Raw genomic sequence first — 17,476 nt, 5'->3', positions numbered from 1 at the left:
CAGATGCCCACAACTGGCTTTGCTACTGTTAATTACACAAGAATTAATAGATTGAATGTTCCTAATGTCTGTGTGCCAAAGGAGGGCATCCTTATGTATCTTAAGAACAACTGATCTTGACAAGAGTCTAAAATTAGATAAAGTTTGTAGCATGTGAAAATGAATCCTAAGACATGATTTGAATACAGAGGAGTCACAACAGGTCTGTAATCGTGGTCCATATCTTCTGTAAAAGGCTTAGGTAAAAAGTCACACCTGATCCTGTGACTCCCTACAATAACAGACCGCCTTTCTGCACGGAGTGTCGGCTCACGCCCATCTGAGACCCAAAAGCACAGGCAGTTGCTTAGTGGGCGTGATTATAGGGATTTACTTACAAAAACAGTACACTCTTCGAGCTGAACACTCTGAGCAACAAAACCACAAGCCTGCGGCCACATCAGGAGGCGAGTGAAGCGTGGCCTCCAAGGTGAGTGACAGTGGCGGTGGCAGAGGGGACAGAGAAGCATGGCAGTCTAGGAAGGCAAAGCTTCAGCAAGTCCGTCGAGAAAGAACTACAGGTATAATAAACACTCTGCTGAAAGGAAAAGATGCATTTCCAATCCCAAAAAGACTGAATTAGAACAAAGTTTTGTAAAACAAACAAACAAAACCCAGCAAAAACAAAAGCAGCCCCCCAAACGGGCTGGTTTTCAGGGAAAGGCCGTCTGCGCAGTTGCTCCGCTCTCTGCGATGCTGTAACTCACAGAAGTGCTGCCTTAACTCCCACACATGCCACCGGCGTGGCTCCTGGTCTGGACCTGAGCCTCCGCGAGCCGGACGTGGCCAGGCCAGTGCGGACTCCTCTCCACGAGAACGGCCCCGGCTAATCCCGCACGCCTCTCCTCCATCCTCTCCTGGCGAAGACCTTTTTCTCGCTCGCTCTCTGAAGAAATCACACCCATTCATCCTGGGACCTGCCAATGACCAGAAGGCTCTCTCAAAACCGGGAGGAAACACAGATGTCACCTTCTATAAGACGTCCGTTCCTTAATTTTACTATATAGTCGTGAGCTGATTTTCAACAAAAATTTGGTTGGTTTTCCGAGGGCTCCATGTGCTGTAGTTTTGATCAGTGAGCCATAGTTTCCACGAGCATCGACTAGAAGGTGAGAGCTCCACGGAGGGGACGGCGAGGCTGCGCTGTGTGAGACGCTGGGACACGGGGCACAGTGCACACACACCCACCAAAGGCAGGGTGCCGGAGCCCGGGCTTACCGCCTGACGCTGCGTTTAGTCAGAACAGCGCTGTACGAGGGGTGAAAATGGAAGCTTGACAGTAGGCGACAAAGACAGCATTGCAATGACTGGAGGGCAGCCGGGTGAAAACGCCTGCCTTCTGTGCCCAGTGCTGACGCTCATCCCTGCAGAAGGCATGAATTCTTGAATCTATTTTCCCAGCCGTAGACCAGAGGTAACATTTATGTATCTCTAAAAATGTGAAGAGAGGGACTGCATTTATTTTTTCAAATTGCTCTGACGTTTAATCTTCAAGTCTTTCTCATGTGCTTTGCGGTCTCGATGAGCCAGAAATAGAACAGCATGGCTAACGTCTGCCGTATCAGAAGGCAAAATATCGATTTAAAATTATACACTAAATTAGTTTAATATGTCAGGATTAATTCTGTGTGTCTGAGCCCAAACGTCTCAGGTACTTAAGGTTTAAGTGAGATAAACGTGTCTTTGGTGGAGGTACGCAGCCCGGGACAGGACGTTCCCCAACCAAACGTGAAAAGGTGCGGATTCCGCAGCTACCCAGCTACCCGGGACCTCGCTGAGCCTTTGACACTCAGATTCTTTCTTGAAAACACAGAGAGAAAAATGTACCCCTGCCTTCCCCATTGTGGGGAGTTGATGTATGACAATCACATTAAATGATGGAACAGATTTACTTTGCATCAAGGACTCAGTAACCACAAACGGCCCCGCCTCTGGGAGAATGAACCTCTTTCTCTGCTGTCCAAACAACAATGCTGGTCCAGGCTGAAGCCCGGGCCTGGTGGCAACGTGATTTGTGACTCCATCTGGCTACATAGTGAACTCTCCTCGCTTCAAAGGGACTGTCCTGTGAAGCTGTATCGGCCTCTTTCACACGTAAAAGGCCCCGTAAAGAGTTATTAGTTGAATAAATAAGTGGACAATGGGAAGAATCAATCAATAAAGTAACAAACATTAACAGAGTAAAAACAAGCCCTTTGTTGACAAAACACTGAAAGCAGAGACTTCTCAGTGAAAACCCCTCTTTGATTTAGGCATTTCCAGAACGGTCACTAGTGGGGGGCTAGCAGACTGGCGACTGGCTCTCTGTCACCCCCTCCCCCAAAGGAGCCCCGAGTGAATGCTTCCCATGCCCCTTGGTGTCGTGTTTCTACTCTGGCCAATCTGAAGCGACTGACGTGACGTCACTTATGCACAGTCTGCTGTCCCCAGCCGCACAGCCTCTCCCATGACACCCGCAGTGCCTGCAGCCATACATCTGCTTTGACTCCCACTGCTCCCACTTACTTTCCGATTTTGAAAACGTGCTGCTAAAGTCAGGTGAGTAAAGGCGACCGCTCCGAGGAGTGGAGTTTAAAGAGGTGAGGTGGAGAACAGCAGCTCCCGACACCAGCTGCTCCGTCTGTGCCTGCCGGAGTCCCCCAAGTTTTGGGGCTACGGGGTCTGGCTCAGGGACCAAAACAGAAAGAGCGGGGCTGCTACTCACTCGATGGTGTCCCTGTCCACCTTCCCTGTCATGTTGATGCCGTAGAAATGCTGCATGGCGGCCAGCGCGGACTGCATGGCCTCCGCCGAGCGCAGCACCGACATCCTGGGGTCCGTCGGGGGCAGGTAGCCGTACTTCTGTAACCAAACCTGCAAAACAAGCACACGGCCGCGCCACAGTTATGCTGATGAACTCACGTTGGCAGTGCATCTTCGAACTTCATTTCCCCTACAAGGGCAGGAATTAAGTAAGCGTTTTATCTCTTTTCAACATATATTCTATCGTTTAAGTTATTTAATATAATTTCAGTGGTTGTTCTGGATCTTTCTAACATACCTACAAAGACTAACTGAGAAAAACAGAAGAATCAGCGGTTACAAGCTCGCGGTTCAAGGCACGGCCGCACTGGATACAATCACGAGCTCACTCTGCCCTCGGGGAACTCAGCTTCCCAAATCAAAGGATGGTTCTCTCGCACACCTGAACCCACCGACACATCCACGCTGCAAGGGGGCGTTAACGCCATGTGTCGCCTCTAAAATGCCCTTTTCTGGGACAACTGACCAGCGACTACAGCTGGGAAGAGAGCATGCTCACAGGCAGACCATCTGTCGCGATATTTTGGGTACAAATTCTATGCAACTGGTCTACCCAACTGTCACTCCATGTCCTCAGAGGTAGGTAACCACTGCTCATGCAAAGACTATTCTTTCATATTTAAGATGATTCACTTCAATCCACACACAGATGAAATAGATGATCTTAAGTAGGTTTCGCCCTGTCTCTAAGACTCATGAGTTTTCTGTCCTCTTTGCCAGGGAAGAGCAATCGGGAGGATAGTGAGACAGAGATGGCGGAGTTAGGCTCACACCCCAATTGTGATGACAGCCATGTTTCAGAGTCATTAGGTTAGATTTTAAAAGTGCCCCCAACTCGGGGTATCTGGGACAAACAGTCTTTACCAGAGAGCAGAGGCTTTCTGGGTTTACATTCGTTTTAAATGCACAGTCAAACGTTCAGCGCACACCCATCCCGCTGCCCCTTATCTCAGCCTTCCACAGGGCTCCAAGATTTCCTCAAGTGCAGTGGCCTGCCCGAGCGACTGTGCCTCGGGCACAGGATGGCAGCGGAGCCATTTAATGGAAGCCATTCGTTCAGCAGAACTTCCGCTCCCCACGTCCGGCTATTCATTACCGAAACAGCAGAGCCCTGAGGCTGCAGCTTTCCCCAGTGCCTGACACACGCCCACAACGGAAATGCAGGAGAGCTGTGTTCTCCACGAACATAAACAGCGATTACAGAAGTTAAGTTTCACCCAAAGAAACCGATATTGAAAGCATCAACATCCTAACATGTGAAACACAAGGGGGAACATTTGAGGTATTTCCAGGACACTGATCACCTCAGAGAGGCAGCAATATGCACTGCGCCTAGAAGATAAAGTAGGATGTTTGTCCTAAAGGCACGTAAGCAATCAGCCGTGCATCGCTGTCGGGGAGGCTTATTGTGGGGACGGCACCCAGGACACCCAGCCACCCCCACGTGCCCTGCGCAGACGCTCACCTCACCTGATCTGGCGTGAGGAGGCAGCCAGGGCACACGCGTTCTGAGTCACCTGGCCAACAGCAGTGCGGTCTGAAACAGGTTTCATTTTTCTTCTTAATGAAGGAGACAAGATTTCACTGGCAATGCATTACTTACCAGGAAATTCAATCGCTACTGTCATGCAACTTCCCCCAAATGAGAAGATTTCATCGGGATTTTCTGTAGTATACACACACGGATTTCCTGAAATTGAACTCTTTTCCATAACACTTCATCTGCATTCATTTCTTACTTGTGGGATAGCTGACTTGTTGCTAGGTGACTCACGGGTGCTAAGCTACTGGCAATCACGTCGATGAGTAAAGAGAAAACCATTAATAATAAACCCTGTGATTTATAGACAAATAGAAAGACTTATAAAGTGTATCATTTTAAGTGCATAAAAAACAGCATGTTTTAAAAAATAAATATTTGATTTATGCCTTAGCGTGTCAAACAAATGAGTTGGAATAATAAAAAAAAAAATAGAATGGTGATTTTCCCTCCAGGTCTCTTTGATGTTATGTCATTTCCCAGGAAAAGCTGTTTTTCCAAATGATTAAGAAGGGAGTAATTCTTTTTCATCGTAAACAATCAGTGTCGCTATGAGAGCTACCACGCTGCGGTCAGAGTTGGGCCTTTTGGCTGATACAGCGATGTCATCAGCCTTATGGGTCACCAGGACTGGACCATCTTAGTGTCGCTGTCATCTGTTAATCAAGAAACCGCGTGTGACACCATCACGCCCTGGCCAGGGACAACTCTCCGCTGACACCTGTGAAGCTTCTCTCCACACACAGTGGCGAGTGGAGCATGACTCTCTCGGTACCAAGTCAGAGCGGGAAACCAACGCGCCCTCAGTGCACTTCTTACTGAAGTGCGGACGCCGAGACGGCCGTCATCCAGGTCAGTGTCCAGAACAGGCCAGCCCACCCACAGCGACGCTGTGACAGGAGCCCAAGGCTTCCGTACACACTAGCACTCAATGTGGACGCTGCACATGAGAACAAACACCTGCTCAGATAATCCGTTCATCCAAAGGGGGTGCCCTCTCCTGAGTTTGTTTCTGCTTTAGGCCACTGCCTTTCACCTGCTGAGAGCACAGAATTCTGTGAGTCCGGTTGTTTTTGGTAAGATGGAAAAAGCGATCAGTACCAATCGCTCTAGTAACAGGTTAAGGCTGCCTGCAGGACACCACGCTGGTCAGCACGGTGACAGGACCCAGCCAGGTCCACGCTGGACGCACAGTCATGTCAGAGGCGGACAGGCAGGCAGCCGCCCATGCCCAGTGCGAACGAACACAGGATTTGGACAATGCGAGCGTGAATCGGGCTCTGAGGAGGACACGGATAACCACGGAGGAAGGACACAGTGTAGCATTAAAAATAGCTACAAACTCAGCAAACGTCTTCTGCTTGATTTCTCTCCACCAATACTTACCTTATCCTAACATGTTTATGTTTATTGCTTGCAAAAGGATTTTTATTGAGGTCGTTTATGTGCATCATCAACTATGCCTTTTGTGCAACAAGTGCTTAGAAATAAATTTGGATGACTTCATCCCAAACTACTATTTCCTACCTCAATTTGTTCTTACTTTTATGATGATCTGAATGAATTAACCATACAAGACTACTGGAAGCGACTATTCTGACCTGAAAAGAAATCTGTTACAGCGCTTGAACTACAGAATTAAGCACCCATTTCTCAAGTTATAGAACTCTACTTTCTTGACCTGTTCCTAGGCAATCCATGGAAAAAAAGAAAAAGAAGAAACAGAATTCCACAGTCAAATGTACGTAATGTGGAAAATGCATAGAAGAAAACATAGGTACTAAACTTATGGACCTTGGGTTCAAAGAGCATTTTATGAACTTGACTCCAAAGGCAATGGAAGTAAAAGCTAAAATAAACAAATGGGACTATATGAAACTTAAAAGCTTCTGCACAGCAAAAGAAACCATTGACAAAATAAAGAGGCCACCAACTGAATGGGAGAAGATTTTTGCAAACAGTGCCTCCGATAAGGGGCTAGTATCCAGAATATACAAGGAACTCATGCAACTCAACAAAAAAAACACAAACAACCCAATTGAAAAATGGGCAGAGGACTTGAAGAGACATTTCTCCAAAGAGGACATACAAATGGCAAATAGACATATGAAAAAATGCTCAACATCACTAATCATCAGAGAAATGCAAATCAAAACCACAATGAGATATCACCTCACCCCAGTCAGAATGGCTATCATCAACAAGACAAATAATAACAAATGTTGGAGAGGCTGTGGAGAAAAAGGAACCCTCATACACTGTTGGTGGGAATGCAGACTGGTGCAGCCGTTATGGAAGGCGGTGTGGAGGTTCCTCAAAAAATTACGAATAGAATTGCCATATGACCCAGCAATCCCTGTCCTGGGTATCTACCCCAAAAATCTGAAAACATTTAGAGATAAAGACACGTGTGCTCCAATGTTCATTGCAGCTTTGTTTACAGTGGCCAAGACATGGAAACAACCAAAATGTCCTTCGATAGATGAATGGATAAAGAAGTTGTGGTATATATACACAATGGAATACTATTCGGCAGTAAGAAAAGATGATATAGGAACATTTGTGACAACATGGATGGATCTTGAGAGAGTAATGCTGAGCGAAACAAGTCAGAGAGAAAAAGCAGAAAACCATGTGATTTCACTGATATGTGGTATATAAACCAAAAACAACAAAAGAACAAGACAAACAAATGAGAAACAGAAACTCATAGACACAGACAATAGTTTAGTGGTTGCCAGAGGGTAAGGGGGGTGGGGGGTGAGAGATGAGGGTAAGGGGGATCAATATATGGTGATGGAAGGAGAACTGACTCTGGGTGGTGAACACACAATGGGATTTATAGATGATGTAATACAGAATTGTACACCTGAAATCTATGTAATTTTACTAACAATTGTCACCCCAATAAATTTAATTTAAAAAAAATAATAATAAAAAAATAAAATAAATAAATAAATAAATAAATAAAACATAACTTTCCAGCAAAAAAAAAAAAAACAAAGCTAAATAGGTTTCTTCCTGAGACCTCAGAGAGCTAATATGAACTGAAAATCAACACGGCAAGATTAGAGCAGACAGCATTTCCCAACCTTTTTTGACCGCACGACCTTTAATTTTGTGGGTTTTTTCTAGAACACCCATTAACATCTCTGAACACAATGGGAGCACGTCTGGGCCTAAAGGATTAGATTAACCTCTGATCTTTTCAGTTGTTTCCTGAGTGAGGTGTTAAATAAATCCTGAGTAACACTTCACATGACTTACCAACAACAGCACCTGTTTAAATATTTGAAATACTAGCTTTCATTTCACACTGAGGCATAAAGGCTTTCTTTCAAATCAAAAATACATTTTGAAAGCACATAATTTATAACTGAACTAGCTTTAATGTGAAACATCCATAAGCTATAGTTTATATGTGTAAACTGGATAAAAATGCAGTGCGAGAGAAAACAGAGCAGCTCACACTAACATTATTTAGCTCAAATTAAAACTTCCCACTTCCCATGGAGTGTATCCGTGGTGCAGTGAAAACGTATACAAATCGCTGCTTGTCCATTTTCTGCTCTTAAAATTCATCCAAAAAACAAACTCATCCAGTTTATCATTTTATCCATATTAAGTAGAATTTATCACCATATTTATTGGAATTGGGGGTTATTTATAATCCTTAGAGATATTTTTGTTTTAATTAGTTGTAGCCATCTTTCTGTAAGTGGAATACAGGACTCCACACAAATGCATGAAAAAATACTCACTGGAAGCAAACGTAATTAAGAAAATCAACCTTGCCTATCTAACCATAGCTATGATGTTTGGTTCAGTCTTCCAGCTTTGAATGTTTTCTTCTTTATGTATCTGGGGAACATGCAAACACCCATAAACACACAGATGTGTCCCAAAACCCAAACACACACACACACACACACACACACACACACACACACACACACACAAATCTTCACATCTCAATTGCCCAAACCCACAAACATACTCACCAACATCTTTACTAACCCACACACGCTCTGCCATACACACACACACACGCACGCTCACCCACATACACGCTCACACACATATGCACACATGATTATGTGTGGGGCTCATGCTGTGTGTAAATTGCTTTCGTCCTTCCAATTTAATGTTGTATCAGGAATATTTCTCTCTGTCATTAATCCTTCAAGACATGAAGGGTAGTGGTTTGTTAAGATTATTACGTACAAGTTTATCAACCATTAAACCATCACTACTGCTGGAAATTTACGTTGTTTCAAGGTAATCATTATTATAAGCAACACTTTAAAAGAAGCTTTATGTGCAATGTTGATTTTTCTCATATGGAAACTCCTGGAAATGCTAAAGAATTATCAACATGTACAAATATTTTAAAGTTTGAGACGGCCTGCCATGTTGCCCTCTAGAAAATGTGTACCGTCTGTCACCTGTGTAACCCATGTTTGAGGTCAACTGTTTCCCCACGCTCTTCATATCACTGACCAATAGTTGTTTTGTCAATTTCAAAGGGAAAAATATTAGGTTGGTGCAAAAGTAATTGCGGTTTAAAAGGTGAAAAATAACTGCAGAGACCGCAATTACTTTCATACCATCCTTCTTTTTTCCCATTTCTATTTATTAGGTTTTAGGAAGATGGGGCCATGTGTCCATTATTTGTCCATTTTTCTACTGGTGTGTCTCCCATTTTTCTTATATAGTGTTTTGCATATATTAACGTTTTTAAAGTTTTTCCATATAATTCAGAAATGTTTTCCTAATTATGTTTGTCTTTCATTTATGTCCATTGCATCTATCTATCTGCCAACAGGTAGGTAAGTAGGTAGGCAGGTAGATAGATACCTAGATGCACACATACATGGATACACAGATACAGATATTCTGTTTTCAAAGCTTCTAGTTGATTTCGGCCCATACCTTCTAATTACAGAGGGTCGTTCTCAAGCCTTACAGTATTTCACGTGAGTCGCTCCATCAAGAAGCATGTTTTGTGATTTTCCTCATCGGTTTCCTGTGTTAAGTCCAGTAGCATGTTTCCGCTGTTCTCACATTAGTGCTGTTTCTCGCTCCCAACTCCTTCTGTGTGCAATGTCTCCCTCATACCTCGCAGGCCACCTAGAGGCAGGGTTTCCTCGCTCATGGCCCAGCGGCCAGCCCTGCGTCCCCTCCGGGCAGGGCGGCGCTGAGAGCGTCTCCGGGATTTCCTCTACTCATTTCAGCCGTGAGGCCTCTGCTCTGGCAGCCCGGCCTCCAGTCCAGGTCCTGCGTGAAACACGCAGGGGCAATTCACTTCCTGAAACTAGTATTCAAGCAAGAAAACTCTAAGGGCCTACTGTTATTTTTTCTTATTGTTTTAGACACAAACAGATGAAAATATTTTAAAACAGTAAAACAATAACTAGAGATGCAACATGCGGTTTGCTCTGTCCCTTCTCCCTATCTCCAAACACACAGAACTAACCCAGAGAGAATAAACAGACAACTGTATTTCATATGGAAAACAGCCTGTGAAGTAGATGAGAAGACGAAAAGGAAGGATTGTGCGTCCAGTCTGTCTCACGAAGGCAGGTAAGTACCTCTGCTTCCAGACAACTGGCTACATCTTGGGGGGAAATGATTTAAATGCGTACAATACGCATATACCATAATTAACTGCAAGAGATTTCAAGGATCAAATATAAGACATCAAATCACATTTCTGTAACATAATGGTGAGCGCTTATTTAATGTCTTACCAGGGAGGGAATTTCCATGCTTAAAGGGTTGGAAAATGACCACAGAAATAGTGAGAGATTTAGAACGTCAAATTTAGAACCCCCCAAACCTAAAAAGAGTTATAGAAAGTTACAAATATAAATAGAACAAAACTTTACGGGGCCAAGATAAGCCGGATACCGAAGCCTGACCTGGAATGTGTGGGTCTCTGCCGTGCACCTTGACCCACGTATGGCCCTATGGTCACACGCTGCTCGGTCCCCTGACCCCAGGCAGCTCCTGAAGCGACTACCCCCTTTTCAGTCTTGCCCGCACTCCAGCAGACTTCCCCAGGCTCCGAGTTCATTCTTTCTAATAGTTAAAGCTGGCTGTGTTTTCTACTCTTGCACAAAGGAATTCCAAGACTCTGAATACCTACAGAATACAATTTAATTTTCCTGCCCCATGGCCTACAATTGCTTTGTAAGCAGACCCTTCATATCTGAAGTGCAACAATCTGTTTAATTTGACTTTGAGGGGAAAACTCCCTAAAGTATGTAGGAACTTAAACAATAATTGTCATATTGTTTCTTAACATGACTTTCATCGAAAAAGGGTTAATATCTTTAACAGTAAATGGAAAAACATACGATCATAATTTAGAAACTGGCAATGACTACATGCAGAAAATTCTTAGAAGAAATACATATGACTAATGAACATGAAAATATCCAAAACAACCAATCAAAGAAACGCAAATTAAAACAAAATACTGCTTTCCCTTGTACACTCAGCAATGATGAACCCAGTACCATCTTCAGAGCTCAGAGGTGCACTGAACCAGCAACCACACCGCCTGCTATGGTATGACCACCCCAAACAACGTCAGAAACTGTTTCAAGAGCTTAAATTTCTGATCAGACCCTTTGATACACTTTTAGGGAAGTATTATGAGGAGTAATGAGGGAACCAGAAAGACACATTTGTACAAACGTTTTCCTGGAGAATCATTTTAACAGAGATATCAAAATAACTGAATATAAGCAATTAAGATGATTAAATACTGATATCTGTTAACCGAAATGTTACACAGCCACTATAATGATTTTTATAAATGCTAACGACGTGGTAAAATGCTTATGCAAAATGTTAATAGAAAAATATGAAGAAAAATACGTATGGAACCAATTATATGAAAAAATGATTGCCAAAGAAAGGACTGACAGTACGTTTATTAAAATAGAATGTGTAGTTCCTTCTACCAGGTGCACAGGTGCCAGGCCAGGTGCACAGGGCGGGCTGCGAGGCCGGCAGCGACCGCGACAGGCCCACACGGCTGCGCGCACGGCACAGGCACACACTTGTGCTAACGTCCTCGCGCGGCCCAGCCTGTGGAGCAGCCACGGCTCCCGCTCCGTCCGTGTGTCTGCGCCTCCCCGTGAGCGGGGATTCTGCCAGAGAACCGCCCGCCCCTCGGACCCACCGCTCTGCGCTTGCTCTCCTGCCTCACCAGCTTGCGTGTGGCTTTGGCCTCACCTCTTCCTTCCTCCCACCTCCTTTGGAAACAACCGTCCATTCTTTTCTAACTTCTAAGCTGGAAGTTTCGTTAATGGATTTTGAGCTTTCACTCTTTTTCCTCTAATATTTGGGCTATAAATTTGCTTTTTCTAAAATGAGCTACATCGCACATATGCTGACATGTAGTAATTATGTTTTCATTCAGTATTTTACAGTTTCCACTGTGACTTCTTTATTCGTCTCTGAGTTGTTTCGAAGCGTGCTTTTAACTTTTCAAACGTAGTTCTTACCTTTATTATTATTTTTCTAACTTCCAAGTTAGGACACTGTCAGAAAATGGATTCTGCCCAAAACATTTTTTTAATGAGCTGAAGTTCCCTTTATAGTCCACCAGTGGTGGTTTTTAATAATCCCCTGTATCGTCTTGAGAAACACATGCGTTTCCCTTGGGAGTGGATGAAATATGAAGACACTGGGTTTAATGTGGTTAAAAGAGGAAAGGACGCCACCCGCCCTTCCCGCTGCTCCAATACTCGCGTGTTTGAGCTCCCAGCGTGCATGCGCCCAGGCACGTGGGCCCTGGCTGTGCCCCTCACCCGCCCCCACAGGTGCCCTGCTCCCACCGCCACCACCGCCACCACCGCCACCACCGCCACCACCGCCACCACCGCCACCACCGCCACCACCGCCACTCCCCAGCTGCTGTGCGTTCTCTCTGGAAATCAGCCAGCTCATGCATTGCTGCAGAAAACTGCGGCTTCCCGGATTGCTGTGCATGCCTCTCCCAGGCGCCCACAGTGCCCAGCGTGCACGTCCCTCTCTGCCGTTCTCTCCCTGCGGGGCTGGGACCTGCCCAGGACAGCGACAGCTGAGACACTGCATTTCTTGGCCTTAGTACAATAACTCAGATGTTGAAGGTGCTCAACAAACGTCTCATTTCACGAGTGGATAAGCTCCGTTTTAGCCCCAGGGGAAGATGAGGCAATTCCGCACCTCGACAGCTATGAGAAATATGATAGGATCACTTACAGTTACTTTGATGATAAGAAGAAAAAGTTTGCCTTATCAAGTTATTCTAAGAGTGATAAATTCTTTAATACAGAATCTCTCTTCAAAAAGTTATACAAAAAAGTTTGATGAAATGTGTTGTAATAAATGAAAGACATTTTTTAATATTAAAAAAAAGTATCACCAAGAGATGATTTTTTCACTTTCTTTAATGAAGGTGCAGTTTCTGGATTTCTAGGACACTATGCAAGGACAAAGGGGACAGCGCCACCCGCACCTCGGCCTGGGTCAGCCAGTGCTCATTCGCTCTTTCCTCCAGTCAGTCGTCAGTCACCCATCCTGATGCACTCAGCGAGCATCGACTGTGCCCCGTCCCTAGTCACCAGCCACGCTTCTGAGGGCCGTAAGTGAAGAAATGACACACAGACCCCTGCTCGCATGGCGGTTGTACTTAGTCACTACATATTAACAAATCAGAAGTAAACATTTATTAACATTAGGATTTGCCAGCAAGGAAACTAACTGTTCATGTGTCTGAACAACACTGGACAGTGGAGGAGATGCCAGGTTGTGGGGACACGGTGCTATTATCATTCGAGAGGCGTGCTTTGCTATGTGGAAAAACATTTATCAGGAGTCACGCAGGCGAAACACACCTTAGGAAGAGCTGCCTTCCTTATGACATTTCTATATTCACACAACAACCTATGAGAACTGATTTTGCTTCCCAGTTTCCACCAGGTTATTTTTTATTATTATTATTATTATTATTGAAAAGACTGATTTTAAAGAAATGCATTAAAAATCGCATCACACTTCAGAAAATAGAAATGCGATCACAGCCCACCACCGGAAGCCTGCTGACTCATGGGACCCTGCCGGGGTAATGAGCGGCCACGGCCACGAGGCAGGTAACGTTTCTGTCTGGCATACAGCCTACACCTGTTTTCGATGGCTTGCAAGACACCAGAAAGCTCCTTCAAAACACCAGAATCTATTATATAATAAAGCTTGGAAAAAAGGCTTTGTATTTCATGGATATATGTTGTAAGAAAAATATAAGCTGTAAGTAAAATGCGGTGAGTCATATCACCCTAGAGGTGAGTGATATCAACTTATTTTGGGGGGGAGAAAAGTGTTCACCGAAAATTTACAAGACACATAGATTTAATTGTAAGTTGTATTGTAACTGGAGGAGATACTTTTAAACATACAGAAAACATCCCATTACTAAGTTATTTTTAGCTAAGACAGAGATGCAAAGATACCAATGGCACGGTCATCTCCAAAGCGACACTTCAGAAAGTGCTGCTTTCGCTGTGGCTTTACACATAAGAACGGAAGAATTAATCTTAAGTTTACCTGGAAGGATACTAACTCTGAGTGTCAACGCGGGGTGAAGGGGCAGGCCCACGACGGCCACCATATGCTGACCATACAGGACAGAGTTGCCCTAGATCCAGGAACGGCAGACAGAGTCCTACGCCCCGGGAGACGGGGAAGAGGCTCGCGTGGAAGGCGTGGGAGAGGCTGTCATACACCCTCCCAACACACGCCACCTGGGCCCAGCACCATGCAGATGGGGGCCCCCAGCTCCCACCTTCCCCCGGCTTTTACAGCCCCCACCTGAGTGATGGGCCCCCAAACACCTGGTTCCGCAAGTCAACAGGGCTGGGAGTCACGAGACGCTCAGGGTCACAGCAGGCAAAGCAGCAGCTCTTGGCAGGGGCACAACACTTGCTGCAGCTGCCCCCCCAAGGCCAGCACGGCGGGGGCTGGCACAACTGGAAGAGATTCCCTGCAACTTTACAAGCTGCGGCCTGAGCACCCAGCTCTTAACGGCCACGTGCCCGAGCTGCCAGCCTGCCCCGGAGAGAGCAGGCAGGCAGTGAGTCCATCCCTGTCTTCACCCTCGGGCTGGTTCCAGCAATGAAACCAAGTTACCAGCACGTCCTTGGAAAGAAACAGTGCACACGCCAAGCACCCCACCTTTTACCGCCACCACGGGAGGGATGGGTCCCCGAATCCCATAGCTCTGACGGCAGTGGGGCTTGCATTCCTGAGTCACGGGGACTGTGGAAACGGAGAAGCGTCAGGCGTGGGCGTGATCACCCGCTACAGCTGTGCCGCTACGACTCGCCCAGGAGTGGCTCCGATGCCACCTCCCAGCGCCGTCCTAACCCCCGACCAACAGAGTCCTTTCTGGATGCTTCCAGGCCAACCTCAGAGCAGAAGAGGCGCTAGTGAGAGCAAATGGTACTTTGCAGTCAAGTATATTTCCTTTGTGTGGACACAGCACTACGCAGACTGTGCCCCAGCAGGGGACTCAATGTCCAGCGCATGGGAATTGTGGATGGGGTGGCACCACACAGCTGCCACGTCACCGCCGCTCAGGGAGGGCGCAGTCCCAAGCTCAGCACCACGTGCACACAGAACTGACGGCCGGTGTCCATTCTAAAGGAAACACAGAGCCGCACTCGTGGGCAACGAGAGCCGGGGGCAGTCACCGTTCAAACACGAGGGGAAAGTCAGACGGTCAGCCTCCCACAGGGGAGCAAGGAGGTGGCGTCCACGCCCACGTCCCCACGTCATGAGGAAAGGGCTTCCAGGAGAGTCATCTGTCAACACACATGACCCGGGCTTATTGCTTGTCATGGCCTTAGGCTGACTGGGCATTCATTGGCTTGGACAGCGCACATCTTAACATGACGAACGCAAATATTCTGCGACCTCGGAAGTCGAGGTGAAACGGAGAAGCAAGCATGTTTTTCTGGCTCCCATGTTACCAAGACCGTGAGCCCTCCGTCTTTTCAATAAGCCACCAGCCTCCTCCCAACCCAACTGCAGCTTAACAGACAGGCCCCGAAATGCAAGTCACGGGGCTCAGTGAGGGCCAGATAGACAGACCGACAGATTCCCAAGGTCACAGACGCAGATGTCTGTGAAGGCTTGTTTCTGGATTAAAAGCCATCAGACGCCTCTGTGTCGGGTGTGATTTACTGGGACAGAAGATGTGACTCGCTCATACGTCCACCCACACAAGCCACAGGAAAGCCGATGCAAAGGCTCATGGGAGTGGTGACGCACTGAGCAAAGGCCAACACCTGGTCCCCACGTCACAGCACCCAGGGCTCCATCTGTAGTGAGGAGACAGCAGCGCTGGCCACTCCGGAAGCTAAATTGTCTAACTCCTGTCACGTATGTCGTCCTGATTTTTCCTAGTCAGTCTGATTTCACTCAGGAAATGAAGCTACGAATCAGGAGGAAGATAGAAGAAGATGTCAGAAGCTTAGAAAGCTGCGTTTTTTAGGCAAAGGCCCTCACATTTACGATGAAGGAGCAGTAAATGCTTGCTTTCTGCTGATACGGTGAGATTTCATGTTAACAGTTGGAAGGCGGCCCAAGCCTTCCCGAGCTCAGAACTGTTTGGTAAGCAGGTGTCTTGGGCCGCAGGGCTGATGGAACCTGTCACAACACCGCTCGCTGACACAACCGCGAGCGGTGAGAGACGAGTGACGGACAGCTTTCTGGTGACTGTCCCTGGGACGCCCGCTGCGCTGAAGGGAAAGCTCGGCCTGCTGGAATTTTCTCCCACAGCCAAAGCCAGAGGGAAGGAGGAAAGCCAGCAAGCGCCACTGCAATTTTGTATGTTACAAAAGTGAGTTACCGTAGTTGCCACAACTGTTTCTTATTAAAGGTAAAAATAATAGTACACCTGCCTGATCTATTTCAAAAAACCTCTTATAAACCAGGAAACATAAAAAGCACAAAATCGTGCTACTATTTTGTAAATTTATAAAACTACCCTGCATCACTTACAGGATCTTAAGTGGGACCAAAAGGCATTTCTGAACCTGAATAGAAAAGCCACGTCAAACTTTGGGGGTGAGGCTCTGAAAACTGCTTGGAGACACTTACGGCCACACGGTAAAAACAGATGCAATTCCCCTGTGCTCTATCCCTCCTTTTCTTTCTGATGTACGTGTATGTACCACAGTTACTCTGAACTGACTCGGTAGGTAACACATCTGAGCATTACTGACGTGCCAGGCACCCTGTGTTTGCTCCACATGCACGGCTGAGCCTAACCATAGCACCGTGTACACACTCTAACATGAGAAAACCAAGGCACAGAGAGGCTCAGGAGCTTGCTATAAGTCACACAGCTGGGAAAAGACAGGCCCTCACTCTGAACACGGCTCTTAAGTGCTGTGATTCCACCTGTCTTCACTTCTGTGACTTTCAGAGACACGGACACAACGATGGGCCAGGAAGGGTATGGATAGATTCGTGCTGTCATCAGTCAGGGTCCCTCCTGGTCTCCGAACACACGACAGAGCTGTCTCCTCCAGGAGACGTCCTCGGCCCTCCCTCCCACACCAACACACAGCCACGTGCCCAGTAAGGCTGGACTGATTTCACTTCACTGGGGTTTTCTGCCCTGAGCTTTCAATGCAAAACCTTGAGTCTTTCTCTGCCATGTTTTATGTGACCTTTCTCCTCTCAACCACGCATGTCTCTCTTTTGCCAATGACGGACTCACAGGTGTGACTCTCAATACACAAGTACCGTGTTTCCCCGAAAATAAGACCTAACCGGAAAATAAGACCTAAGCCCTAGCATGATTTTTCAGGATGACATCCCCTGAACATAAGCCCTAATGAGTCTTTTGGAGCAAAAATTAATGTAAGACCCAGTCTTATTTTCGGGAAACACGGTATTTGAATGGAAATTCTTCTGGCTGAGTAATGTGTATGCCTGTGTTCTCCTATCACAGTTTTATCATACGAGCCCCCAACACACACTGGGGAACCAGTAACGACCCAAGCTATCCATCACCGTTAGAGTCTGAGGGCGGTG

The 17,476-nt window shown here is 46.3% G+C and overlaps 1 protein-coding gene across 1 annotated transcript in view; it reads right to left on the bottom strand.

Annotated features, from left to right (window-relative positions):
- MMP16 (matrix metallopeptidase 16) overlaps positions 1-17,476 on the bottom strand; it is a 120,022-nt gene that overhangs the window by 67,184 nt on the left and 35,362 nt on the right. Inside the window, exon 2 of the mRNA XM_019726249.3 lies at positions 2,744-2,892. Within this exon, the coding sequence (XP_019581808.2) occupies positions 2,744-2,892 (149 nt within the window). The remainder of the gene's footprint in view (positions 1-2,743; positions 2,893-17,476) is intronic.

Source organism: Rhinolophus sinicus, chromosome 7, assembly GCF_057876585.1.
Source record: "Rhinolophus sinicus isolate RSI-liver-muscle chromosome 7, RSI-T2T, whole genome shotgun sequence".
Taxonomy (NCBI): domain Eukaryota; kingdom Metazoa; phylum Chordata; class Mammalia; order Chiroptera; family Rhinolophidae; genus Rhinolophus; species Rhinolophus sinicus.
The sequence above is the reverse complement of the archived record's forward strand: the minus strand, read 5'-3'. Positions and strand labels throughout refer to the sequence as shown.